Raw genomic sequence first — 24,924 nt, 5'->3', positions numbered from 1 at the left:
GATGCTGGATCAAATATTTATAACGCATTGTGCGCGACGCCTGGCTGCTACAGTTCAGGAAAGCCATTAATAATAAAGTGGATGGAAATGTAAAAGTTACTGACATGCCCAGCAAAGCCATTTATAATGAAATGTAAAATTTGGCTGTTGGAAGCAACCCACGAGCCCTAGCCTCAGCACTGGCCAGGTTCTCCCGGAGCCCAGGAAAGGAGCGGGGTCATGAATTATTTGTGAAGTGTTCAGACGAGAATGTATACTATCCATAGCACGCCATATAAATATGCTATTAATATACCCAAGGCAGCATGAATTATTCATTGGGCCTAATTAATTAATGGGTGGCCCCTTAAAATGAGGTGTCACAGCTTCTAGCCCCCTCTCCCGCCTGGAGCCGCGGGCATGGCGTTGGCCTCCACAGCGCCTGAGCGAGCCCCTGGCCGACCTGACCGTGGCCTTGGGAAGTGGGGGGAGGGACAAACCTTGGCTGTTCTGCGAAGCCAGTATGACCCCCCCTAGCTGTCCTCTCTGTGCAGGTCGTACGTGAGGGGGCTTCCGTCCACTCAGGCGGGGGGGGCTCTGGTCACCTCTCCCCCATGAGGGTGCGTCTCCTACTGCCATGATTGCGTGGCCCCAGGCAGGGAGCCCTATTTCCACGGGGCACCCCTGGCCCCTTCCTCCCTAAACGCCCAGGGATGAGAGGCCCTGTGTGACCCTGAACAGATTCCATAGGGTCCCAGGGCAAACCAGTGTCTGAGCGAGAACTCCAGCCCGGCCTCGGCCCACCCGTCTCACTCCGTGTTTCCTGAGGAAGTCGGGGCGCCCGCTTCTGTGAGACGTTCCTGCAGCAGGGGTTCTGTGGGCAGGTCGGCTTGGGAACCCCTGTGCAGTGTGGCTGTTCCCTTGGGAGTCCTGGGGTACTGCAGGACATAAAGGCTCTGAGAAGTCCTGCAGGGAAAGCTGCAGGGCCAGGGCCTCCCTTTGTTCTCTTGCCTCCCACCCCCATTCCCTCTTGCCCGGCTTCTCCCCGTCTGCCTCAGAGGCTCAGGCCTGCTGTGTTTGGGCGAGTGACCCCGACTCTGTTCCGGCTTGGCCCATCAGTCCTGGTCAAATCGGTTTCTTGGGGCTGAATCCAGGTGACGGGTCTAGAGCGCCCCGCCGCTGCGACCCTCCCCAGGGCCCTGTGGCCCACACGTCCTCCAGAAGCTAAGTGGACACACAAGCTAGAGTTGGCTTCTGGATTGAGATTAGTGATGCCTCTGGCCCTGTCCCTCCTCGTCCTCCCAGGGTGGGTCCCCCACCATCACTGAGAGAAGCAGAATGTGCTGGAAGCAGGAGGTGGGGGAATCAAGACCGACTGGCCCGGAAGTCCTGCCCCCGACCAGGGCGGCCACTCGGGCGGGACACCGGCCTGTGCTGACCCAGAGTCCTCAGGTCCTCACCCCATGTCGGGGCCTGGTCTTCCCGGCTGAACAGGGGGTTCCTCCTTCTCTTGTGGAACCTCAGTTTCTTGGGCTGCAGGATAGGTATGCTCAGCCTTTATCTATTTTTTTTTTTTTTTGAGAGAGAGAGAGAGAGAGAGAGAGAGAGAGCACACGCTGGGGAGGGGCAGAGAGAGGGGAACAGAGGATCCAAAGTGGGCTCTGTGCTGACAGCAGCCATCCCCGTGTGGGGCTGGAACTCACGAACCTCGAGATCGTGACCTGAGCCGAAGTGCGATGCTCAACCAACTGAGCCACCCAGGTGCCCCCGGACCGCTTTTAAAGGGTGCTGTAGGGACACCTGGTGGTTCAGATAAGTGTCCGACTTCAGCTCAGGTCATGATCTCACAGTTGATGAGTTTGAGCCCCGCATCCGGCTCTGTGCTGACATCGTGGAGCCTGCTTGGGATTCTCTCCCTCTCGCCCTCTGCCCCTCCCCTGCTCTCTCAAAATAAATAAACTCAAAAAAGTTCTTTTAAATAAAAAATAAAGAGTGGTTCTATTCAAAGGTAAAGTGGTTGTGAAAATTGATGGGCTGGAGGAGGGAGCCTGGCCGGCCCTGCTCCCTCCCCAGTTCCTCTGTGGGAGTTACACTCACCTTTCTGTAGTCCTTCGACCTTCATTCCCGCCTCAGGGCCTTTGCACGCACCATTCCCTGTGCCTGGGAAATTCTTTCCTGCCCTCCGACCACATCAGCTGTGCTTCTCCTTCAGGTCTCAGCTGTCACGCTCCCCCCTCAGGGACGGCCCCTCCTGCCTTCTGAACCACGACAGGGCCCTTCTTTTACCACCGAACGAGTGGCACTGCGTGTCCCCTTGGACTGCCGTCACAGGTGCAATTTTGCCTCTGCTTGCCTACATGCAACGGAAGAGGAACGCCAGCTAGCTGCTGTGACAAACATCCCCAAGTCCCAGCAACTGAGCCCAGTGCACGTTAACCTCCCCCTCGTCCAGAGACCAACACAGCCGTTCCTGGTCAGCCTAGCCCTGCAGTGTCCCGTGCGCGCGGCCAGCAGGCAGGGAAGACGGTTAGTCTGGAGGTATACCTACCACCTCCATCAGCCAGAACTCAGTCGCACGCCCCCCTCCCTCCGCACCTGCCAGGGAGGCTAGAAAATCGGCCCAGGCAGAGAAAAGAGTGAATGCAAAGGTCCTGAGGCAGGAACATGAGCCTGTCTGAGGGGTGGTTGGAGGAGGAGGACAGGTAGGAAAGACACCGACTGGAGGGAGGGGTGGATGGCCCGTCATAAGGACCGCGCTTTCCTTGTGCGTCAGGTGGGGGTGCAGAGGAGGGCTTTGGGCAGGTGTGGCACACCCTCACCCCCGCTGTTACACATTTTGTGTTGAGAATGGACTGTAGGTGGCAAAGCGGCCGCGGAGGCGCTGTTAGAGGGTTTCTGTAGACATCCCGGCTCATACCAGGTGGTGGCTCTGGCCGGTTTTCTGCTGGACTGCGTGTGGGCATCGAGAGGACAGGATGACAGGGGCACCCCGGGCTTGTGGCCTGAGCAACCGGCAGGAAGGAGCCATCAACGACTGCGCGGCTGGCCATGGGTGGGGCCTGTCTGGGGTCCTGGAGGAGTGGCTGAGTTCAGGGGACCAGTAGGTCAGAGGTTCTGAGGCCACAAGGGGAAGGGGGGGTGCGTGGGGAGGGTGAGGTCAGGGAGTGGCAGGGGTGATAAGGGCCAGGAGGCGTGACAAGGGGCCTGGACTTTATTCCAAGTGCTGCACAGGTCAAGCAGGAAAGCGCCTGGCCAATTGGCTCTCTAGAAAGATCCCTCAGCTGCTGGGGAAGGGTGGACTATGGTGGCCAGAGGGGGGGCAGCAGGAAATGGGTGGGCTAGGGGTGTGCTGGTTTGGGGGTCCCGGAGGGGAGCAGGGCTAATGGAAGGACATGATGTGCTCATGGGGACACTACAAGCGCTGCTCCCCAAGTCACTGTCCCCAGAGGAGGCTGCGTGGTGACCGGCAAGGCAAGAGTGCAGCTTAAACTCCCAAAGACCAGACCTCTGCCCGCCCCCCCCCCCCCGCCCCACTTCCTTCTGAGAGAGGTGGGCCTCAGGCCTGTCTGCCCCTCCTGTACCCGCCGGACCCCTGCCGCCCCCACCGGCCCTTCCCTTCCTCACTGGTTTTTCCAGTTCTCCCAACTGCTGCCCTCGGACTCAGGAAAACCCTGTTCGTTCTAGGTTCCAGGACCAGCCACCCGCCTGGCTGAACCAGCAGGACATCGTCCTTTGTCCTCCTGCTGGGAAAGCCCCAGCGGGGCAGGGCAGGGCAGGGTCCTGTCCGCCTTGAGTCCAGGGCCGGGAGCTCCCTGTCTAGCACCTGCTTGCACACCCCCTCCCCACAGGTTTCACTCACACTGTTAGGCACCTGGAGTGTCCATCCCTCCGGGCTGGGCCACAGGAAAGATCTGGAACGCCACGTGCTGGCTCGGGCCCCGAAGCCGTTTCTGCTCCTTCTAGTGGGCACAGAGCGGCCTCCCTGCAGCCCTGCCAGGGGCCAATCATGAGGAAACACCTTCCTTCCCGCAGGCCTTGTCTGGACAAGCCTTGGGGCCTGGTGGCTGGGTGGCTGAGGTCATCTCACATTTCTGCTGCCCACTGTTTCCGGCTGTCCATCTGCGTGCGAGGCCACAGCCAGGGCTCCACAGAGAATGTGCCCAGGTGACTGGGGCCCCCACGGGAGGTACCCAGTGGAAAGTCAGAAACATCAGGCCAGCATGACCCCCGAGGGGCGTGGAGCCCCGGAACAGCCCGGTGGACAGGCCCGAAGGGGCAGACGGGGACGGACCGACCCGCCCCGCCCCCGCCAGCTGGCCTCACGGGCACGCGCCCCTTTCTCAGCCTCAGCTGCGCTCTGTAAACCGAGAGGCCGGGCTTCGCCTGGACCCCAGCCGGCAGGGGCACCCAGGAGGAAAAGTCCTCTGAAAGCCCAGAAACGCGAGGGGAGCTCCCGCGCTGGGGTGGGGGCGCCCTCCCGGGAGGCCGGGGGTGCCCAGGGCCGAAGACTGGCCTGACCGCCCCACCGTTTATTAGCCTCAGTTTCCCCGTCTGTAGAGGGGCTTTGTCCTGCACTTCTCCACGAGGGCGGGCGGCGGGGGTGGGGGTGTGTGGGGTTGAAAAGAAAGTCCAACGCCGCCCGGGAGCCCTGGAGGCCAGGACCCCGGGACAAGAGCGGGAAGGCGGGTGGGCGTGGCTCCGGGCGGGGGCGGGACCTCGAGGGGGCGGGGCCTGGAGGGGGCGTGGCCGGCTCGAGGCCGTTGTCTGCGCTCGGGACTGGGTGGGGCGCGGCCTGAAGGGGGCGGGGCCGCGGCCCTTGGAGGCGGGCCTCAGGGGCGGGGTCTCGCCGGGGCAGGGGGCTGGGGGCGGGGCCGGCGGGGGGCGGGGCCTGCCGGGGGCTGGCTCGGGCTGCACTCCCGCCGGCCGCGCGGCCGCGGCTCCTCTTCGTCTCCAGGCTCGGGGCCGGGGCCGGGGCCGGGCTTGGGCGGCGGGTCGGAGCCGGGGGTCGGCGGCGAGGTCGGCGGTCCGGCCGGTCGGCGCGGGCGTCGGTCCGCGGCTCCGGGAGAAGCGGTTGGAGCCCCGCGGCCGCCGGGGCGCGCGCGCTGCCCGCATGGCCGCCATCAAGGCGCTGCAGCAGTGGTGCCGGCAGCAGTGCGAGGGCTACCGCGACGTGAGCATCACCAACATGACCACGTCGTTCCGCGACGGCCTGGCCTTCTGCGCCATCCTGCACCGCCACCGGCCCGACCTCCTGTGAGTGCACCTCGGGCGGGGAAGCTGAGCCCCAGGCTGCTGGCGCCGGGGAGCGCGGGTGGGGGAGGGCGCGCGGAGCGGGGTCCTGCGGGCATGACCCGCCCGGTGACCTCAGTTCGCCCGTCCACCAAGCGGTGCTGGGCCGGAGCCAGCCCTGCCGGCCGCCCCCGCTGACTTAGTCAGTCCGTGAGTCAGGCCGGCGTCCGGGCTCCGGCCACAGCCACTCCTCCCCGCGCGTCTCCCTGGGAAAGGGCCGGCGGGGCTACCCTTCTGCGCCGCCTGAGAGCCCCGCCGCCCCAGGGACCACTCACCACATCAGGGAGTGGGTTACTGGGAGCTTCAAGGGCGCTATGCCCTTGACCCTGCCCCAGCAGGTCCAGGCACTTTGGGAATGCAGCCCCGGGGCGCCGTGGGGGAGGGGCGGACGCAGAGCTGGAAGCCCCAGACTTCCCAGGGTCTTGCGGGCAGGCCTGCCGGGGCACCCCAGGGTGACAGGGTATGAGATGGGGGCTGAGCTCCCATCCCCCGGAACCAAGGCACGTGGGCAGGGGAGAGGACTAAGGCGACTCCCCAGGGAGGGTCTTGGAGTGGTGGCTGGCACTTGTTGCTGGACCTTGTCCCCACCTGGGACCCATTCCACCAGTTATTCACTCAGCAAACGCTCCGGCTGGGCGGCTGGGACCTGGCTTGCTGGGACAGAGCTGTCCTCAGAAAGCCACTTGCCTCCTGGAAACAAATGTTTAAAAGCATTCTGAGAAGTCGTGGCTCGTTCCAGGGGTGGCTTGGGGTGCGCGTTTGCCAGGGAGGTCTCAGGGTTGTGAGGGGCCAGAGGCAGCTCCTCAGTGAGGCCTCTCTCTGTACAGATAGGGAAACTGAGGCCCAGAGACGAGGCACCCTTGTTCAGGTCTCAGAGCACATCTGCAGAGCCAAGGCTGGCACTTGGGGCTCCTCCCCCTCACCCAGCTGTAACCTGTACTCCCAGGCACTCTATCGGGAAGCTAGTCTTGAGAAAGAGGCCTGCACGTATTTCCTCCTCCTGCCCAAGGTTGTGAAAGACATTTGTGGAGCTTCATGGGGAGTCGCCCCATGTGGTACTCGGGCAGCAGTGTGTGCCCCCCGCCCAGGGATGTGCCTGGAGGCAGAAGACGTTGGGCAGTGAACACCCTAAGCTGAGCTTTGATGGGGAGGTGGGCTGGGGATGGGACCAGGAGAGGAGGTGGACAGGCCGAGCCCCCCCACCTGGGTGCGGGCAGGTCCCTGGTGAGGCTGGCTGGGGACTGAGCCCAGGCAGCCTGGAGGTCTGCACAAGTCTGCAATTGTAGGGAAGTAAGGTACGCCCGTCTGCTGGCCGGGAGCCTTGGGACCACATCACGGGTATAGCTGCAGAGTTGGGGCTTTTCGGAGCCCCTGGAGCTTCTGTCTGCTTCCAGCAGTGCTGGTTCGGAGGCCCGTGTGTGTGTGTGTGTGTGTGTGTGTGTGTGTGCGTGTGCGCGCGCGCGCGGGGCACTTGAGCCTGTCCCAGCATGCACTGCCTGAGCATGAGCACAGGCTCGTGCACGTGGGTGTGTACCACGCTGGCACAGGCAGGCGTCATATAACTGTTCATTTAACCGTTAATGAGTTTCTGCTCTGTACCCTGCACTGCAGACTGAATACAGTGGACTTGGCCCCTGCCTCAGGGAGTGGCATTGAGGGCGTCGGGTAATCTCAGTTACTGCTGCCTTGGTTAATGTCCATCTGTCCCCACCGGGCTTTTAGTTCCAGAAGGGTGGGATGTCTTTTTTGTTCACTGCTTATCCTCAGTGCCTGGAACTGTACCTGGCACGACAGGTGTGTGGTGGGTATGAGCACATAGTTGGTACAGACCGAGCTATTACGGTTGAGGGCTTGCACTTGGGACTCCGTAGATACAGTAAGAGTTTGGCAGGTGTCCTGGCCAGGTGGGAGCCCTGCAGGTCCCTGTGTGCAGGAGGGAGGGGAGGAGGCCGGGGGTGCAGGCAGGGGGGTAGCCGTAAAGAAGAGGTGCCGGGTGCCGCCCTCCTAGGGTCGCCTCCAAGGCCGGACTGGGGGCGACCCCCCCACCCCCATGCTCCCCATCCTTCGGAGACCCTCTGGCGGCAGCTGACTTTGCCACCAGGAAGTCCTTCCCTGCGCCTCACGTCCAGCCTTCCTGCTGCACAGAAGCTGCTTCCTCCCTGCGGCCTCCTCGGGAGCAGCTGTGAAGGAGCCGGGCGCCCAGCCAGACAGGTGGCGATTGTGTTGCCCTGACGCTAAGTCCGCTTCTGCTTCTGCCTCCGCCCATGAGATCGTGCGGCCCCGGTCCGGGAGGCATGTGTGACCTGTGCTGGCCCCGCGGGGACACCAGGAGGCGAGCATGGGTTGGGGGGTGGGCCCACCCAGTGAGGCCCCACTGGGAGTTAGCCGGGCAGCACCAGCCCGGGCCCCTGGGGTCTCTCATATCGGCCTCAAGGGAGCCCGCTGCTCTGCCCTCGGGTCTGTTTCCCTGGCTATGCCGACCTCTGCCCAGCAGGCAGGTGAGCGCAGGAGCTGCCCAGGACAAACAGCCCCCTTCCCACCTCGGGGCAGAAAACCTGTAAGGGCTGGGCTCCTGCCCCTTCTGGGCTGACCAGAGGGGGCTGAGGGCTTCAGGGGACAGGCAGGAGGCAGGAGTAGCAGCTCCCGCCAGGGAGGAGGGGCAGGAGCCCTTCTGGGCAGCAGGCACAGGGCTTCCGTGGGCTCCTCCTCCTGGGCCGTCTGTAGGGGGAGCGGACAGACCAGGCCGGTGTGTCAACAAGGCCGGTGGGGGGGCGGGGGGGGGTTCCTGCTGCACACTCGCTGGGCCTCCCAGACCCTCAGGCCCATGGGGAGGGGCACCTGGTCTTTCTCCAGGTCCCTCCAGCCTGGGAGGCCGATGTCAGGTGTCAGGGCTGGGGCACAGCAGGGGCTGGGGGCTCCCCCCTTGGCCATGGCAGGGCTCCCTGAGAACCACATGCAGCCCGGAGTCAGGAGAGGCCCCCCACACAGACGCTCGGAGACACCACTGTTCCTCTTCCTGGCCCGGAGCGGAGGGTGGGCTGGGCCCAGGCGGCCGGGCTGGCCTCTCCTCCCACGCCGGCCTCTTGGCCAGCAGGAAGCCTCCTGGGGACAGAGGCCTTCTGTTCCCCAGCCTGAGGGCCCGCTTCCCGGGCCCCCGCCACCGCCTTCCGGCCAGACTCTCCAGAATGGACACAGCAGGGGCCGCGGGCACCCTGTGACGCCCCACTCAGGCCACCGCAGAAGCCCCAGGGCTGACTCTCTCAGATGGGCCCTGCCCTGGGCCAAGGTTGGGGGTCAGGGTTTGCTCCGGCCTGGCAGTGAGGCTGAGGTGTCTGACTTGCCCACTAGGTGCAAGGAGGGTGGGGCCTGGGCCCTGCACCCACCCCAGACCTTCTCCCTGGGGCCTTGGTACCTCGTCATGTCCCATGTCTCCCCGGGCTGAGCACTCTATCGCAAGGTCTGTGCTAGCATCTGCCCGGCGTCTCCCTCCCCACTGCCGTGTGGCTTCTGTCTCGTCTCTGTCCCTCTCCATCTCTGTGGAGACAGACACATCTCTGAGATGCATCTCCCCTCTTCCTGTCCGCTCCCCTTCCCGCTGGGATTAATTCCAGATGTGCTGAGGGTACCTGGAAAAGGCATCTTCCCAGCCCAGCGCCCACCCCCCACGTGGTTGCGTTTTGTTCCAGGAAATAAACAGCGTGAGGTCAGCTCTCCAGGAATTTGGAAGGGGGTACACATTCCCAACAGCCCCAAAAGCCCGGAGGCAGGAGGCTGGCTGTCTCAGCAGTGGGAGGTCAACAGTGTTGGTCAGCCGTGGCCAGGGGAGGGCCCGTGCCTCAGGCTCTCCGGGCCACGCCAGGCCAGGCCAGGGCTGGACGCATGCTGGCACCTGGCACACGGCCGACAGGTCAGCGTTTACACGACGCCCACATAGACCCAATGGGTGCGTTCACTGGCTCACGTTGAAAGAATAGACGCCTGAAAAGTCCCCTTGCTTGGCAAGCATTGGAAGAACTCATTCATCAGAGAGCATTTATAGTGCACCAGCTGTATGCAGGTACCTTGGAGTTTTACCAGAAAGAACCTGAATTCAAATGACGGGAGTTTGACTAAAACATGATCTAACTTGGGGAGTGCCCTGGGCCGCAGCCGCCTCGCCGAGGGCCAGCGAGGGTGAAGCTCGTGCATGCTGGTCCAACAAGGCCTTGCACACAGATTGGCCGTCTTCCGGAGGGTTGGCCAAAGCTGGGCTGTCCGTCTGTCAGGCCTGCCCTAGGAGGCTGAGTCAGGTGCCCGAGGGCAGCCTCCTCCTGAGGCTCCAGGCCTCTCCCCCTTGGCTGTGGACGGCCATTGTCTCCCCTTTGTGCGTGTCTGTGTCCCCTTTTTATAAGGACGCCAGCCATTCTGGATAGGGCCCACCCTCCTGACCTCATTTTAACTGGATTCTGTCTATAAAGAAGACCCTGCTTCCAAAGAAGGTCACATTTTGAGGTTCTGGGGATTAAGACTCCAACAGATCGTTTTGGGTGGGGGGGCACGGTTCAGCCCTTCTCAACAAGAGTCCTCCCCCCCCCCCCATGGCGGAAAGCTGGTCACACCGGGCTTCCTGAGAGGGATGGGCGTGGTCTCTACTTGGCTCTCTCTGAAGGGGTTTGCAAGGCAGCTCAGTCCGGAGATTTCTGCCAGCGCGCCGGCCCCAGAGCTCCAGGCCAGGCAGCCTCAGGGACAAAGGCGATGCCGGCTGAACCCCATGCTGCGGGGGATGTGAGCTCATGGGGCCGCCAGCCAGAGGCAGAGAAGTGTCCACTCAGGGACCTGCAGGGTGCCTGCAGGGAGGGACCCCGGTGGGGTGTGTCAGGCAGGGAAACTGTGTTCCAGCCGCCCGGAACAGCGTGAGCCAAGCTTGGGAGGCTGGGAGGGCAGGACCCTCCGTAGAGAGCTTGGTTCAGGAGGGGTGTGAAAGCCATGAGACTGGCCAGGGTGGTCCAGCTCCACTGTGGAGGCCTTGAGGGCCCAGGGAAGCGGCTGGGACAGGGTCCTGAGGGTGGTGGCCCTTGAACTTGAGTGGGAAGGCAATTCTTTCTGCAGCTTCAGACCCGCACCCCCTTGACCTGCTCAGCGGGGGCTGGCACCACTATTGTGGGCACCGGGACCTGCCTGGAGCGCTGAGATGCTCATTCAGGGTCCGGGGGAACAGAGGGCCCCCACGACATCTGCCGGATGCAGCCACTGCAGCCCCCTCCCCAAGGCAGATGCAGGGGGCAGGGGACCTCCTTCTCCTGCATGTTTGGAGACAAAACAGAGCTTGTGACCCTGCCCTCCTGCCACAGGGGCATCTTGCTGAGACACGGCCGTTTGGGTCAGTGACCCGGGGCAGGTCTGGAAAAGAGATTGAGCTTTCAAAGGGATGGGGTGGGGGAGGGAGGGAAGCCACTGAGATTGGAGGCCGGGGCCTGCCAAGAACCCCTTGGGGCGATGCATGGAGATGAGCCACTCCACGCGCCATGGACACTGGTGGGACAGACCCAGGGTGAAGCGCTCATGTGGCCTCGATGATGAAGCAGGAGGCTGCCATGCCCGCCCCCTCTGGCCATGTCTATCTGGAGATAGCGCTGCCCGCCATCTTGTCCTTGCACAAAAGCACCCTCTGTGCTCACGGGGTGGTCTTAGCATCTGGAACACGTTACCTGGGAGGTGGTCCGAGCGGAAACAGTGAGGTTTCCCCAAAGCCAGCCAGGGCGATGGACGTGGGGCTGGAGGCCGGCAGGGGGGGTCCTCCTAAGAGGGAGGTGGGCCAACGGCAGCCCCGTCCCGTCCCTGCCACGTGGCCCGGGGCCCTGGCCCTGCTCTGTTGGGACCCGCTGCAGCCGGGGCCCCCCAGCCTGCGGTCAGAAGCTGCTGTCCCCCTCTCAGATGGGCACCGTGGGCCGAGAGAGGAGAGGGCTCCCCCAGGGTCCGACGGTGCAGCCTGGCTGAGTTGGGACGCAGTTTTCAGCCCGAGCCCTTCCCCACACCACAGGGCTTCCCGAACAATCCAGTGCACACTGAAGGGGCAGAACTGCCATTGAGGACCCCACAGACGGCAGAGAGGACAGACAGATGGGTATTTGAACGGCCCTCCCAGAAACGTCAGCCTGCATCCGGCTGAGCCCCTGCTGGGCCTGGCTGTGTTTTCTGCTCTGAGCGACCCTGCAGGGGTGCAGTGGGCTGAGATGTGCCCGTGTGGGTGTGGGCACCGAGTCCCGGGCCAGCCTGGCCCTGGTGCAGGGCTTGCCTGAGTGTCTGAATGTTGGCTTTGCTCTTGGCCTCTCCAGGAAGGCCCACTATCCAGGCTGGGCCAGCGAGCCCATTCGTGGCTGCTGTGTGACCTCACTCCTTCCCAGCTGCCGCTCCTGGCCTCAGTTTCCCTATTTCAGCAGGATCACCTCTGAGCTGCTTTGGACACCTATATTTTTGTCTTCCAGAAACTTTGATGCTCTCAGGAAGGAAAACATTTATGAGAACAACAAACTGGTGAGTGCCCCCTGTTCCTGACTCAAAGCTGGCTTGGTGGGCCTGCCCTGTGCCGGCACCCAGGTCCCGTGGACCACCCTCGGGCACCTCCGGGAGCAGCTGTGGTAGTTGCTGCCAGGGCAGATGAGCACATGGAGACCGGAGGCACGCTGCCGAGTTCCGCAACCGGTCCTGAGCCGGGTGACCCCAACCTCAGAAATAGCCTCCAGTCTGATGCCCAGGCCCTCCCGGCCCCCTTTTTCCTGTCGGGGAAGGAAGGGGTTGCGAGTAGCTGAGTGGGGTCCAGATGTGGCTCTGGGAGGATGGGGCCCTTGGCTTGGCCCTTCCCCACCCTGTGGGGGACCAACCGCCCTGAGCTGGACTGTCAGACTGGCCGCCAGGGTCTCGAGCACACTGCCTGTGGCCGCTCTCTGCTGGCTGGCCAGGCCCTGCCCTGTCCTCGCCTCAGTTTCTTTGCTGCAGAATTAGCCCCATTATCTCGATGGGCTGACGCCCAGAGGGACAGGCAGACGCACACCCTGCGGCCGCGGGTCCAGAGCTGGCTTTCCAGCGGGGGTGACAGAGGGAGCTCTGCAGGTCAAAGCTGCGTGTCCCATGCGGTCCCTGCTCGGCTGGTGGACGATTTCAATTTAAGTGTAACTGAATTAAGAAGTAATAAGATGACAACTTTAATTTCCCGGCAGCACTGTCCACACTTCAGACATTCCCTCCCATTGGACAGCTTGAAATAGAGCTGGTCCATCGTCACAGGAAGTTGTGCTGGGGCACTAGCGCATGTGTGCGGGAGTGAACACGTGGGGACAACGGAGTGGAGGTGTATGCCGCCGTGGTCTTCATGAGCGGGGCAGGGCAGGCCTCTGCAGTGACAGTGGGGCCCTGTGGACTCTTGGAGGAGGGGCGGCCTGGTGGGGGTACTGCCAGGGACCAGGGCACGAGGCAGGAGGGCACCTGGCTAGGAGGAGTAAGAGCGGGGAGGGGGGGGGCTGGGGGGCGCGGCCAGAATGGGGGCGTGACCGGAACAGAGTGGGGGTGTGGCTGGAACGGAGGGGGCGTGTCCAGAACAGTGTGGGGCGTGGCCAGAGCAGAGGGGTGTGGCCAGAACGGAGTGGGGGCGTGACTGGAACATAGTGGGGTGTGTGGCTGGACCGGAGTGAGGGCGTGCCCAGAACGGTGAGGGCGTGACCGGAGCGGGAGGAAGGGGGTGCGGCCGGAACAGGGTGGGGGCGTGGCCACAGCAGAAGGGGGTGTGGTGGGAAGGGTGGGGGTGTGGCTGGAAGACTTAGGGCGTGGCCCGGACCGAGCGGGGGTGTGGCCTGAACAGAGTGGGGGTGTGGCCGGAGCAGGGCAAGGGAAGCACTTGGCTTCCACCCTGGGGGCTGCTGTGCTGGCTGCGCTCGGGGTCTGCAGGGTCTATGTTGACACTGGGGTGGGTGGTGAGAAGACGATGGTGGCAGCAGGAGGAGTCAGATTTGGGGTGTATTTTGAAGGGGAGTCCAAGGAGATTGGAGATCTTTGACCTGAGTGTGGAGGGACATCACCGCTGGGCGGGCTTAGGTCTGGGAGGGCTCAGGAGCCCCGTTTCGGACACCTAAAGACCAGCAGTTTAGGGGAAGGGTCCAGATCGGGACTTGAGGGTTGTCAGGTGAGGGATGGGCGTCTACAGGCAGGAGATGCCAGGCTGGCCAAGGCTGAGACCCGCTCCCCAGCAACTTCAGTCCTGTGTGGTCGCACTGTGATCCCCATTGTACAGACCGGTAAACTGAGGCTCAGGGAGGTCATGTCTGAGCAGACCTTGAACTTTGAACCCAGAGCTTTCTGGGCCTGACGGGGTTTCTGGTCTCCTCCCGGGAGGAGCTTGGTGGCCTGGCTGAGAGGGAGGGGGGAATGTCTCCCAGCCCACCCGTGCTGACTACTCCCACTCCCACCCAAGGCCTTCCGTGTGGCCGAGGAGCAGTTGGGCATCCCGGCCCTGCTGGACGCTGAGGACATGGTGGCCCTGAAGGTGCCCGACCGGCTGAGCATCCTGACCTACGTGTCACAGTACTACAACTACTTCCATGGACGCTCCCCTAGTGAGTCGGGGCTGGAGGCCTCCTCTGCCAGCTCAGCACCGGCCCCCAGCATTGCCCGGCGGGAAGCGGGAAGCCAGTCTGTTCTGGCACCCCTCTGGTGCCGCACATGTGGAGCCCCCCATGATCCCCATGCTTCCCCTCAGGGGAGCACGGCCCCCCATTGTGCTGCTGCAAGGGTTGAGCAAGGGTCCGGGTGTCCCCGGCCCCACATCCACTTGCCCACTGAACGCATGAACCCAGATCCTGCCTGTCCTTCCCCTCTGGGCCTCGGTTTGCCCATCTGCACCCCTGGAGCCTATGCCCACAAATCTTGCCTCAGGCGGCTTGGCGGACCCCAGGGTGGGCTCCCGGGCCTGACTGCAGAGGCCCTCACCGCCCCCCCCCCCAACCCCCCACATTTGGCCTTACAGACACCAAGCTAACCCTGGCCGGGTGGGTCCTCCGGGCAGGGTTGGGGCCGGGCCCAAGGGACTTGATTCAGGCTGCTTTATGCACCCTGAAGCTCAGCCACTCCCCTCCCCCCACATTCCTCATCCAGCCTTAGAAATCCCCAGAACAACTCTGGGCACAGGACCAGCCCCGCCTTGATATTTCCACTTTGTGGAGAAACAGAAAAGTCCCATTTCTCCCGACCCAGATCAGGGCTCTCAGAGCCAGAGGGAGGGGCACGGGTGAGGCCAGGCCCCTGCTGGGAATGTGCACTTGGGGTTGCTGGGGCTGCCCCTCCCAGGCCCCCAGAACAGCAGGAGCTGCCCCTCCCGACACCCCCGGCTCCAGGCCCCGTGTTGGGCACTGGCATCTGCAGGGCACCCAGAGCAGGGGTGGGCCCAGATGACTTCAGAGCCTGACCCTCTGTGTCTGGTGCCAGTTGGGGGCATGGCCGGTATCAAGCGGCCCCCGTCGGACTCCGACGAGGAACCGTCTGGGAAGAAGGCCCTGCCCCAGCTGGCCAGACCCTCACCCACCCCAGCCCAGGGCCGGCCACTGTCTCCAGCCAGCACAAAGCCCGCCGCCCAGTGGAAGGATGGGAGTTCAGAGGGCCCCCTGCGGAAGATTGTAAGCACCCCGGCCCTGCCTTCCTTCTGGCTCTTGGGACTGAGTGTGGCCTCTACACCCTGGGCACCTGGGATGGGGGACCCTTGGGTCCCTGGCACGGCCTTAGCTGCTGTTTATCAGGAACCCACCGGGAGTGACTCCACGAGCTCCTTCAACCCTGTGTGGTCGGGATATGATCCCCGTTGTACAGATAGGTAAACTGAGGCCCAGGAAGGTCTAGGTCTGCTCTGAGCAGGGCTAGAACCTTGAACCCAGAACTTTCTGGTTCCTAAGCCGTTTCTGGCCTCCCGGGTGGGTCAGGAAAGAGCCCTGGGTGTGTCCTTCCTGCCTGTCCAGCGCTTTAGGGTGCCCCCACTTTCAGAGGTGGGGACAGAGGACGAGTGACATGCTGTGGTTGGGCGCCCCCTGCTGTCCCAGGGACTGAGCAGCCGGCGGCCCCAGCCTTAAGATTGCTGGGGGGGGGGGAGGGGGGGACGGAGCAGCAGGAGGGCCCGAATCTGTCTCCTGTTCCCCCAGACCCTCGAGGTCAGGTCCCTATAGCCCCTCTCCTTGGGCCGGGCTGCAGACCCTGCACTTGGGAGTCCAGCCGGCCTGGGCATGGGCCATCCTGGCTGCACCTGGCAGACAGCTATCCTCGGGGCCTCAGCCCTCTGGTCCAAGCAGCGGGATCTTGCCGCGGATGAGGCAGCTGTCGGGAGGGAGGGCCGGGGCACATGACCTACACTGGCCTGGGCTGGGGGCTCAGACGTGTCAGCCTCCCCCTCCACCCCCCCCCCCCCCCAGGGCCAGGCCTCGGCGGGCAGCTCCATCAGCAGCACCTGTGGGATCTGTGGCAAACACGTGCACCTCGTGCAACGACACCTGGCTGACGGGAGGCTCTACCACCGGAACTGCTTCAGGTAGGGCCTGTGCACGTGCACGTGTGTACACGCGCACGTTTGTGAGCCCCTGTGTGCGTGTGTGCTGACAGGCACAGATGCTTCCTGGGTATCTGAGCCCCCAGCAGGATCCTCGCGGGGTCTGTGACTCAGAATGGTCACTGTGCGTGAGGAGGGCTGTCTGCTGGATGAGCAGACGCCGGGCTCCACGAGCGTGCGCTCCCGGCAGAGCGTGTGATGGAAAAGTGCACGCCGGCCCGGAGCCTGCTCACAGGTCCTCCTCTGCCCTGCACCAGGTGTAAGCAGTGCTCCAGCACACTGCATTCGGGGGCCTACAGGGCCACCGCCGAGCCCGGCGTCTTCGTGTGTTCCAGCCACCACCCCGAAGCCACCTCTGCAAGCCCCACGTTGCCGCGCTTGGCCCCCCAACAGCCCAGGGCTGTCCCCTTGGACTCCAAGCTGCCCAGAGCCCCATGGAAGGCCCAAGAAGCAAATGGGCACAGAGACACGGGGACAAAGGCCAGGCCAGTGGCCTGGGAGCCTGTGGTGGGCAACTCAACTCCCAAAGGTGTCGCCCCCACTACGACTGAGCCTCGGGCCACCGCCTCCTCCCACGTCCACGAGGGGAGCCCAGCCGGGTCCTCGGCGGGCCCGCCGGGTGGCAAAGCCAACGTGCCCGTGGCCAACAGTTCCCCGAGAGGGTGGTCGTCGCTGGGACAGGACAGGGCAGCAGTCGGCCCCCACCCTGCCGCGACCCCAAGTGCCCCAGACTCTCGCCCAGCCACGCTGCAAGGCCGGGTGACCCCCCAAGGGGCAGCCCCCCAGACCAAGCTCAGGTTGGGCCCAGTGTCTCCGGTCCCGGCAGACACCCCAGACTGGACCCCATCGGCCTCCAGGACACAGCAGGCCCGGGAGAGTTTCTTCCAGACGCCCGCAGCTGCCCCCAGCCCAGCTGGCAGGGCCCCAGCTCCCGCGGATGTGCCTTCTGGGGACAGCGGCAGGGAACAGGCACTGAGCTTCCTGCAGAAGACCCTGCCGGGGCTCAGGGAGACCGGCGCTCAGGAGCCTGGCAGGTGGGTGGGGGCAGGGCGGGGGCAGCCAAGGAGGGTTCCAGGCCTGGCCTGGCTGTAGGACTGACTGTGGGGCTGTGTTCCCCAGCCTCAGTTTCCTCAGCTGGGAAATGGGGAAAATGAGTTGGGGCCCAAAGTGCCTGGTGGTCGGCAGGAGGGGGTTGTGCCGGACACACTCTTGGGGGCCACCCCCTGGCACATCCTGAGCCCCACCTGAGGACCCCCGATGGGGAGCCAGAGGCCGTGAGTGGTCCCGGTGTCGAGTCTGGCCTTGGCGGAGCTCAGCACCCCTGCCCGTGTCGCACACCGGACACAGCAGGCTCTGACGGGTCAGACGGTCCCTGCGGTAGTTTCCCGAGGCTGCTGGGACACACACCACACGCTGGGGGCTAAAGCAACACAAAACCGTTCTCTCCCAGTTCCTGAGGCCCGAAGGCTGAACTCCAGGTGGGCGTTCCCCGCGAGGGCCGGCAGGGGTGGGGGGCCCTGCCGCCTCTTCCAGCTCCCGGTGGCCCCGGTTCCCGGCCTGTGGCCACACGCTCCCTCCTGGCCTCCAGGGTCACCTGGCCTTCTTCCCTCTGTGTCCGTCTTCTACTTCTCTGTCTCTTATGAGGACACCCCCACTCTAATCCAGGATGACCTCATCTAAACTTGATTCCATCTGCAAAGGTTCTATTTCCAAATGAGGCCACACTCTGGCCTTCCGAGTAGACCTGAATTTGGGGGGGACGCCACTCACCACACGACGGTGGCCTAGTGAGCGAGGGGATCGCGTGCCGGGCTGGCTGCTGCCGCTGTGCCCGCCGCCTTGTGCTGCCCCTTGTTTTGGGGGGAGCATTCTGGCCCCTCTGGATCAGCTGGGGGTGCCCAGGGAGGGTGAGCCTGCCCCCCTGCTGCAGGCCGGGGGATGTCCGGGCACCTGGGGGCCAAGGCTGCTCGGCCGTGTGAGGGCTCTGCGCGGGGGACCCCTGGCTGGGTGTCTGCTCCTCCTGGCTGCCCTGGGCTCAGAGAGCAGGGGGGAGAGAAAGTGGCTTCAGAGGGAGAACAGGGCACAGAGCAGCTGCCCTGGCTGGAGAAGGCGCCCAGCTTGCCGCCCTGCACGCAGGTGTGCCCCAGGGGATGCAGGGCGGCCCAGTGACAGGCAGCCCCCTGGAGGACTCGAGCGTGTTGCTGAGGGTGGGGCTAGGCAGGCCCGGCTGGTCCACGGCTCTGGGCAGGGCGCCCACAGTGAGCCCCAGGTGCCTCTAGGCAGGTAGATGGAAGGGGGGTGCCTGGGAGGGAGCTATCCCACGCCCCATGAGGGGTGTGTTTTGGGGTATTTTAATCTCAGCTGATGCCGAAATTAAGCAGGAAGGTAAAATCAGGTGCCGCTATACAGCTGTGTCAGAAGTGGGTGCCCTTGGCCTGTCCCTCGGAGGGGCTATCTCCCTCAGGAGGGTGGGCATTAGGAACCAGCTGCCAGGGGAGGCTGAGGGGCTTCTGCCTGGGGGGCATGGTTGGAAGGGCTCCTGGATCCACCTGTGCCTGATGCCTCCTCTCTCACCTGTAGGCCCTCCCCAGTCACCTCCCCTGCTCTGAAATCCTACACCAGAACGGAAGGGCCACGAGCAAGTCCAGCGGCCAAGCTGTCACTGCTGGCATCTCCCCAAGCCCTTAATCCCCCTGCGAGGACTGAGCCACCAGCCCCCCTAAGCAGGGGCATCACCTCGCAGGTTTCCCCGCCACCCCAGAGCTCGCCCGTATCCTCGGGGACTGGCAAGGCGGGTGCTGGCTCCAGGCTGAAGCCGGAGGTCCCACTGGCAAAGGGTAAGAGCTCTCCCGATGCGGGGTGGGGTGGGGGAGCCCGGGTCTCCCGCTGCGCTCCCCGGAGATCTGCCGGCTTCCGGCCTGGCTCCCAGGCTCCCGCTCCGCGTCCCCGTCACTCACGCTGCTCCACAGCACCCGCCGGCCCTCGCTCTCTCCCGGGTCCGCCTCACTCCAAGTTAGCGGTGGCAGACGCCCCTCGGCGTGGCGCGGCCAGATGGCCACCGCTCACCCGCCCCGCCGTCCCAGCCCGTCAGCGCCGTGTCCCCAGTGACGGTGTAGGCGGGCAGGCAGCTACCGTGCTCCTGTTCTGCCCCGGCCACGGGGTCACCGCCTCCCATGAGGCTCTACATCCACGGTTCCCGAGCATGTCTGTCCTTCCTGCACTGTTCTGATGATGGTGCCCTGTGCTCTGAGGGTCCCAAAGCCCCCTGGACACGGGGCCCCGCCTGGAGCCCGGAGCCCCCTCGGACCGAATCTCGTTTCATGGCCTCACTTTCCTGGGCTGCTCCTCACGCTTTTCTGCGGAACTATGGAGCTGGCTCTCTTCCCGGGCGCCTGGACGTCTCTTAGTGCTGAGCAGTGAGCTGGGCTCAGAGAGCACCCCGTGCAGAGGGTTTTGCCGAGCTCGCTCCGTTGGCTGAGCCCCCGTCATGAAAGCCACTCCGTTCTGAGCCAAGGGGGCCTGCCGACGGGCTATCACGGCTTAGCCACACGTCCCGCAGGCGCACAGCTCACTCGGCATCTGCGGGCCTCACCTGGCCACACCCTCACCCATTTGGAAGCAGGGGAAGTTGAGGCTCAGAGAGGGGAGCGATTCCCCTGAGCACACACAGCACAGGTGGTCAGGCTTGAAGTCCTGAGCCCGATTCCCAGCCGGACTCCTTCCCGTGGGCCGGGCTGCTCTGTGTCCACCTGAGAGGGGACGGCTGCAGGCAGGTGGGGGCGGGGAGATCCAGCCTTTCCCAGCAGACCCCCCTTGCCCGGAACACCCCTCCCCCCCCTCCCCCGCCCATGACCTGTGTCCCTGCCCTCACCTAGGCCCCAGTGCCAGCCCCCAGGAAGGCCAGGAGGACGGGCCGGCAGGATGGAGGGCCCGCCTGAAGCCTGTGGAGAAGAAAAACCCTGCTGAGAGGTGAGGGGTGGGTGGGGCCTGAGCGGCGGCCTGTGGCCCAGGGCTAGCACCGGGCCTGGCACACGTCAGCAGACGCCTGCAGGTAAATGACGGCACATGGACCGACCGAGGCACCCGTGGGAGGGGTCTGTGCACAGCCGCCCGGACCTCTCTCCCGTAGCAGAAGCCAGTTCACAGCAGCCCGAGCGAGGAGGGGGCCGTCACACCGGCCTGCATTCCCTTCATGTAGCTGGAAGGTTGGGAGGGTGGGCAGGGGGATGACAGCCATGGGCTGGTGGGTGCCCACCAGGCCTGAGCCCGGAGCGGGGAAGGGGCTCGGTTAGGACGGGGAAAGGAGAGGCTGCCGCAGCCTTCCTTGAATGAGGCCACGGGTACCCTGGCCAGACCGTCACACGCGCACACCCCGGGGGGCCGGACGCGCCGGTCCAGGGTCACCGTGCAGGGTGGTCGCCCCCCGCGTAGTACGATGCCCAAGGGCAGGCAGCACACTTGGGGACCTGCCCCGGGGCGGGTGTCTGGGTCCCGGGGCGCATCAGATGAGCACGTGCTCCCACCCACAGAGCCGGGTGCGTGTGTGAACACGCACCTGTGTTCTGGGGGTTCACAGCCGGTCGGGTGCGCGTGCCCGGAGCTGCGCCGTGGGCTCCATCCTGGCCTCCAGCGTGGGGGTTTGGGGGACGGCCCGTGCCCCCCTTGGCTGACCCCCTGCCCTCTGTCTAGGGGTCCAGAGTCGAAGGAGCCACGGATCCTGGGAGAGCCTAGGGCGGGCGAGGCACCCGGGAAGGTCCCTGGGAGCTCTGCGGGGCACGTCCACACCCCCCCGGCCCCTCTTGGGCCTGAGAGGACACGGGGCTCAGCGAGCCCTGGGCCCAGCCTCTCAGGTAATACTGGGCGGGAACCCGGCCCCGGGGTGCCCGAGGAGCTGGTGTGGGGGTGGCGGCCTATGCGTGCCTTTACGCTTGCACACGTGTAAGCGTGGCTGTTCCCGCACGCTCAGCTGCCCCTGGATCCACATCCAGCCCCCACACCTCTTCCTGCGTGACCTTGAGCGGGTCTCCAGCCCCCTGGGCTCATCTGCCCCTGTGCTGTCGAGGGTACAGACCTCCCTCCCTGTGTGGACGTGGGCACGGGGCTGTGAGGACTGACCCCATGTTGGCCTATGGGGCCCCGGGTTGGGGAAGCGGTAGGGGGGAGGGCGACGAACCTGCCGGCTCGACAAGTGACCCTGTCCCCTGCCCTCGGGCAGCCGCATCCCCCTCCCTGTCCCCGGCCCCGACCCCGACCCACCGCAGGAAGCTGGCCGTCCCTGCCAGTCTGGACGTTTCTGGAGACTGGCTTTGTCCCGAGCCCCGGGAGCAGGAAGCCGCAGCCGGGAGCTGGAAGAAGGAGAAAGAGAAGCCCCCTGCTCAGGACGCACCAGGTCAGCCCCGAGACACCGGCCCCCATGCTGTCTGGGATGCAGAGGAAGGGGCTCATCTGAGGAGGGAGCGTCTGGTGGGGTTTGCAGGGTGACGAGCCCAAAGGGCCCAGGACGGAGGGAAGGCAGCAGCCTGGGGCACGCCTGCAGCTCTGAGCAATGCGGGCGGGAGGGGCGGCCGGGAGCCTACGGGACCCGGGACCCAGCCCCCAGCGCTTCCCTGCCAGCGCCCACCGGACAGAGGCCCCGGCTCCTCCCGGCACCCGACTGGCCTGGCGATGATGGGGCGTTCGCTCTCGGCAGCTCGCCGGATGGGGTGTCCGGCTGCTGACCCGGGGGCGGGTGGGGGCCGGGGTCAGGTGCGGTGCACTTCTCACGGCCTGCTGGGTGGGGCGGGGGCATCCCGGGCAGGCGGGATCCGGGTCGCGTTGGGCCCGGCACCCCCAGGTCCAGGAGGGAGACTTGTCTTGCCATCTCCAGGGAGGCCCGTGAGCTCGGCCGGCGCCCCCACCCTACCTGGCAAGGCAGTGACCAGCGCGAGCAAGGTGAGTGGGCCGGGGTGCAGGTGGGCAAGGTGCACGGCCCGGCCTCCCCGACTGCCCCTCAGCACCCCTCTGTCCCCAGCTGCACCCTGACTACGTGCCCGAGGAGATCCAGAGACAGATGCAGAACATCGCCAGGCAGCTGGATGCCCTGGAGCTCAAGGGAGTGGAGCTGGAGAAGCGTCTGCGCGCGGCTGAGGGGGGTGAGCCACGGGCACGCCGCCCCGGGCCGGGCCAGCCCCCTCCCGCGTGCCCAGCCTGACCCGTCCCGGCTCCCCTCCCCAGATGCCTCGGAGGACGCGCTCATGGTCGACTGGTTCCAGCTCATTCACAAGAAGCAGCTGCTGCTGAGGCAGGAGTCGGAGCTGATGTACAAGTGAGGGGTCTTTGCCCGAAGGGCCCTCCCCGACGCGGCCGCCGCCTCTGGGTGCAGGCTGGGCTCAGGCCAAGGGGCGGCCGGCCAGGCGGGGCGGGCCTCACGCCTGTGTCCCCTCGGCAGGGCCAAGGACCAGCGCCTGGCAGAGCAGCAGCTGGACCTGGAGGGGGAGCTCCGTCGGCTGATGGCCAAGCCCGGTGCGTCCCGCCCACCACCGGGAGCCCGGCCCGCCAGGGGTGGCGCTCAGTCCTGGCCGCGGGCACGGATGTGGCATTCCCAGGCCCCTCCAGCGGGCTGCCTGGGTGGCCACCCCTTGGGGAGGCTCACGGGTTGTGGTTATGGCACACATTCTGGAGCCCAGGGTCCAGTCTGTGCTCCCCCACGCCTGGCTGTGTGTCCTTGGCCGGGGCACTCGACCCGACTGTGTGCTTGCAAAGTGGGGACGCTAGCCTCCACCGCCCTCAGCCGCAGCGACTGAGTGAGCTAATATGTAGGCGCACACAGCCCAGACTAGCGTGGCCTGTCGGTTTTGTGGATGGCGTGGCTGAGGGCCTGGGGCAGGGGCTCGGGTCCTGGCGGTCCCGACTCTGCCTTTCCTTGCCGTGGGATGGGGCAAGCAGCGCCAGGTCTCTGATCTGGTCGTGCTTCCACTCATCCCTCCACTCGTCCACCCGTCCACCCATCCACCCACCCATCCGTCCATCCAGCATCGCCAGGAGTTCACTGCAGAAGGGCAGGCTCTGTCCAGTTGCTCCTGAGACCCTCCCCCCACCTCCAGTGGAGGAGCCTGACCCTGAGGAGTGGGGACAGTGTGTCCCTGAGCAGGTTGGGACAGCAGGGCTGCCGCTGAAGGCAGGCTGTCCCTGCAGAGTGTCTGAAGTCATCCCAGGACCGGCAGCGGGAGCAGGATCTGCTAAACCAGTACGTGAATACGGTGGATGACCGCAGCAGCATTGTGGACGTCCTGGAGGAGGACCGGCTCAGGTGAGGGCGGGGTCTTGGGGCCCAGGTGATGGGGCGCTAGAACCCTGGCTCCTCCGTGCCAGGTCTGGACTGGCCACCTCATGCTCAGAACCTCTCCCCCGCCCCATCGGCAGGGAGGTACAAGACCCCCGCCGTGTGCGTCCTGCAGGCGGGGGCACTGCGCCCAAAGGCAGACCCAGCCTAGGCCGCCTGACTCAGAGGTTCTCCCCGACAAAGCCCCTCGAGCCCCGTGTTCCCTGACCCTCGGGGGTCAGCGCCTGCTCACGGAGTTGGGCGAGGACGGAAACATTCTATACCGCGACTGGCTCACCGTGGCAGCCGCAGGTGGCTACTGGGCACTTGCAGTGTGACCCGTGCAACAGAGGAGAGAAATTTACACTTTTTTTTTACTAAATACACACAGCCACCTGTATCTCCTGGTGCTGCACTGGGCCGCCAGCGTCGTGACCACCCCGACGGGGCGTTTCTGTCCCCATGTGTAAATGAGGGGCCTGCCGGGGCCACGCAGAGTCAGTGGCCAAGGTTCTTAGACGCGTCCCTCTGTGAGCTTGCCCCCAGGTCCTCCTAGGGCCCTTCTGTCCCCATGGCACGGACGAGGGTCTGGACCCAGACAGGGTCGGCCGAGGGGGCGGGGAGAGCAGCTGGTGCAGGTGTCAGGTGGGCTCAAGGCTCGGGCGTGAGTCCGACAGAGGCCCGCCGCCCTCACTGCCACACCGCCCCCGTTTCAGAGAGCGAGAGGAGGACGAGGTGCTTCAGAACATGATCCAGAATCTGGGTAACTGTGGGAGCGGTCGGGGCCGGGCCTCCCGTGGGGTGGGTGCCAGGCCCCATCTGGCAGATGCGGCCTGAGGACCGAAAGGCTCACCCCAAGGGAGCAAGCTTCCCATCGCTCCGAGGAGCCCCAACCGGCAGCTCCTGATCCTGTGGTCGGGGGCGAGGGGCGTGGCCGGTGCCAGCGGGGGCTCTAAAGGCTGGCGGCGCGTAGGTGGTTCCCACGAGGGAGGGCGGAGGGCCTGGCTTCCTACAGGCTCCGGGGGCCCAGGGAGGGCCCTGGTGGGTGGGAGGGAAGGGCATTCTCGGCAGGGGCAGTGTCCTCAGTGTCCGTCCCCCCACCCCCAGACCTCCACAGAAGCAGCGGGGACCAGAGGAAGAACCCCAAGTTCCGCTTGTCCAGGATCTGGTCCCTGAAGGGCAGAAGCAAAACCCCTGAGTGAGCTGCCTGGCGGGGACGCGGGACCCTCGCCCTTGACCCGGACAGGGCCGGCACCGGGGGGGTGGGGACCTGGACCACCCTGTCTGTGGGGTCTGAGCCGTCTCAATAAAGAAACTGACCACGTGGCCTGGCTCCCTCTCCTGTGCACCACGGGCTCCCGGGCGGCCTGGAGGTCGTGGCCGGCATCCAGTTCTGCGCCAGCGTGGACGTGTCTGTGGCCTTGAGCAGGCGCTGACCCTCCCTGGGCTGGCCTGGACCCTCAGAGATGGGCATTTAAGCTGCTTCCTGGCCCGGCTCCAGGGACAGGAGCCGGGCACAGAGCAGGTCTGTGCCAGGTTCACTCAGGCGCGGGCCCCACGCACGATCTCCAAAGCTCGAGATCTGTGACCTCGGCCTTTAGGGCGGAGGTGAGCTATGCCCTGGGCTGGAAGCATCATTGCCCCAGGCCCTGGTATCCAGCAGGCAGTGGGGCTCACCGCCTTTGCCGACCTCTGGCGGAGAGAGGGCGCGGTCAAGGCAGAGAAGGCCGAAGGGGCGCGGGTTCCCGGCAGCTCACCCAGAGCCCCTGCCCAGCACTGCCCGCACTTGGGGGACCCA

At 65.2% G+C, this 24,924-nt stretch overlaps 1 protein-coding gene across 3 annotated transcripts; it reads left to right on the top strand.

Moving 5' to 3' along the window:
* Nucleotides 1-4,916: 4,916 nt before the first annotated feature.
* MICALL2 (MICAL like 2) lies at nt 4,917-24,452 on the top strand. 3 transcript variants are annotated; one of them, XM_043559527.1, is made up of 18 exons: nt 5,123-5,232; nt 11,288-11,371; nt 11,733-11,781; nt 13,712-13,853; nt 14,722-14,909; nt 15,693-15,808; nt 16,084-16,860; nt 18,407-18,663; nt 19,702-19,795; nt 20,516-20,676; nt 21,042-21,215; nt 21,693-21,757; nt 21,837-21,957; nt 22,040-22,130; nt 22,254-22,327; nt 23,000-23,114; nt 23,843-23,889; nt 24,234-24,452. In XM_043559527.1, exons 4-18 carry the CDS (start codon nt 13,769-13,771, stop codon nt 24,326-24,328), a joined length of 2,460 nt encoding a protein of 819 aa, XP_043415462.1. In that variant the 5' UTR covers nt 5,123-5,232; nt 11,288-11,371; nt 11,733-11,781; nt 13,712-13,768; the 3' UTR covers nt 24,329-24,452. The 3 variants fall into 3 exon arrangements, with proteins under 3 accessions (XP_043415463.1, XP_043415461.1, XP_043415462.1); XM_043559528.1 differs by lacking the exon at nt 11,288-11,371 and having other exon boundaries at nt 4,917-5,232; nt 16,684-16,860; XM_043559526.1 differs by lacking the exon at nt 11,288-11,371 and having other exon boundaries at nt 4,918-5,232.
* The last annotated feature ends 472 nt before the right edge of the window (nt 24,453-24,924 follow it).

Source organism: Prionailurus bengalensis, chromosome E3 (genome assembly GCF_016509475.1).
Source record: "Prionailurus bengalensis isolate Pbe53 chromosome E3, Fcat_Pben_1.1_paternal_pri, whole genome shotgun sequence".
Lineage (NCBI taxonomy): Eukaryota > Metazoa > Chordata > Mammalia > Carnivora > Felidae > Prionailurus > Prionailurus bengalensis.
The sequence above is the reverse complement of the archived record's forward strand: the minus strand, read 5'-3'. Positions and strand labels throughout refer to the sequence as shown.

Coding starts and splice junctions, on each gene's coding strand:
- MICALL2 (XM_043559526.1), top strand. CDS start 5,090: ATGGCCGCCATCAAGGCGCTGCAGCAGTGGTGCCGGCAGCAGTGCGAG. Junction 19,796..20,515: donor AAGAAAAACCCTGCTGAGAG/GTGAGGGGTGGG, acceptor CCCTCTGTCTAG/GGGTCCAGAGTCGAAGGAGC. Junction 20,677..21,041: donor CCCTGGGCCCAGCCTCTCAG/GTAATACTGGGC, acceptor GCCCTCGGGCAG/CCGCATCCCCCTCCCTGTCC.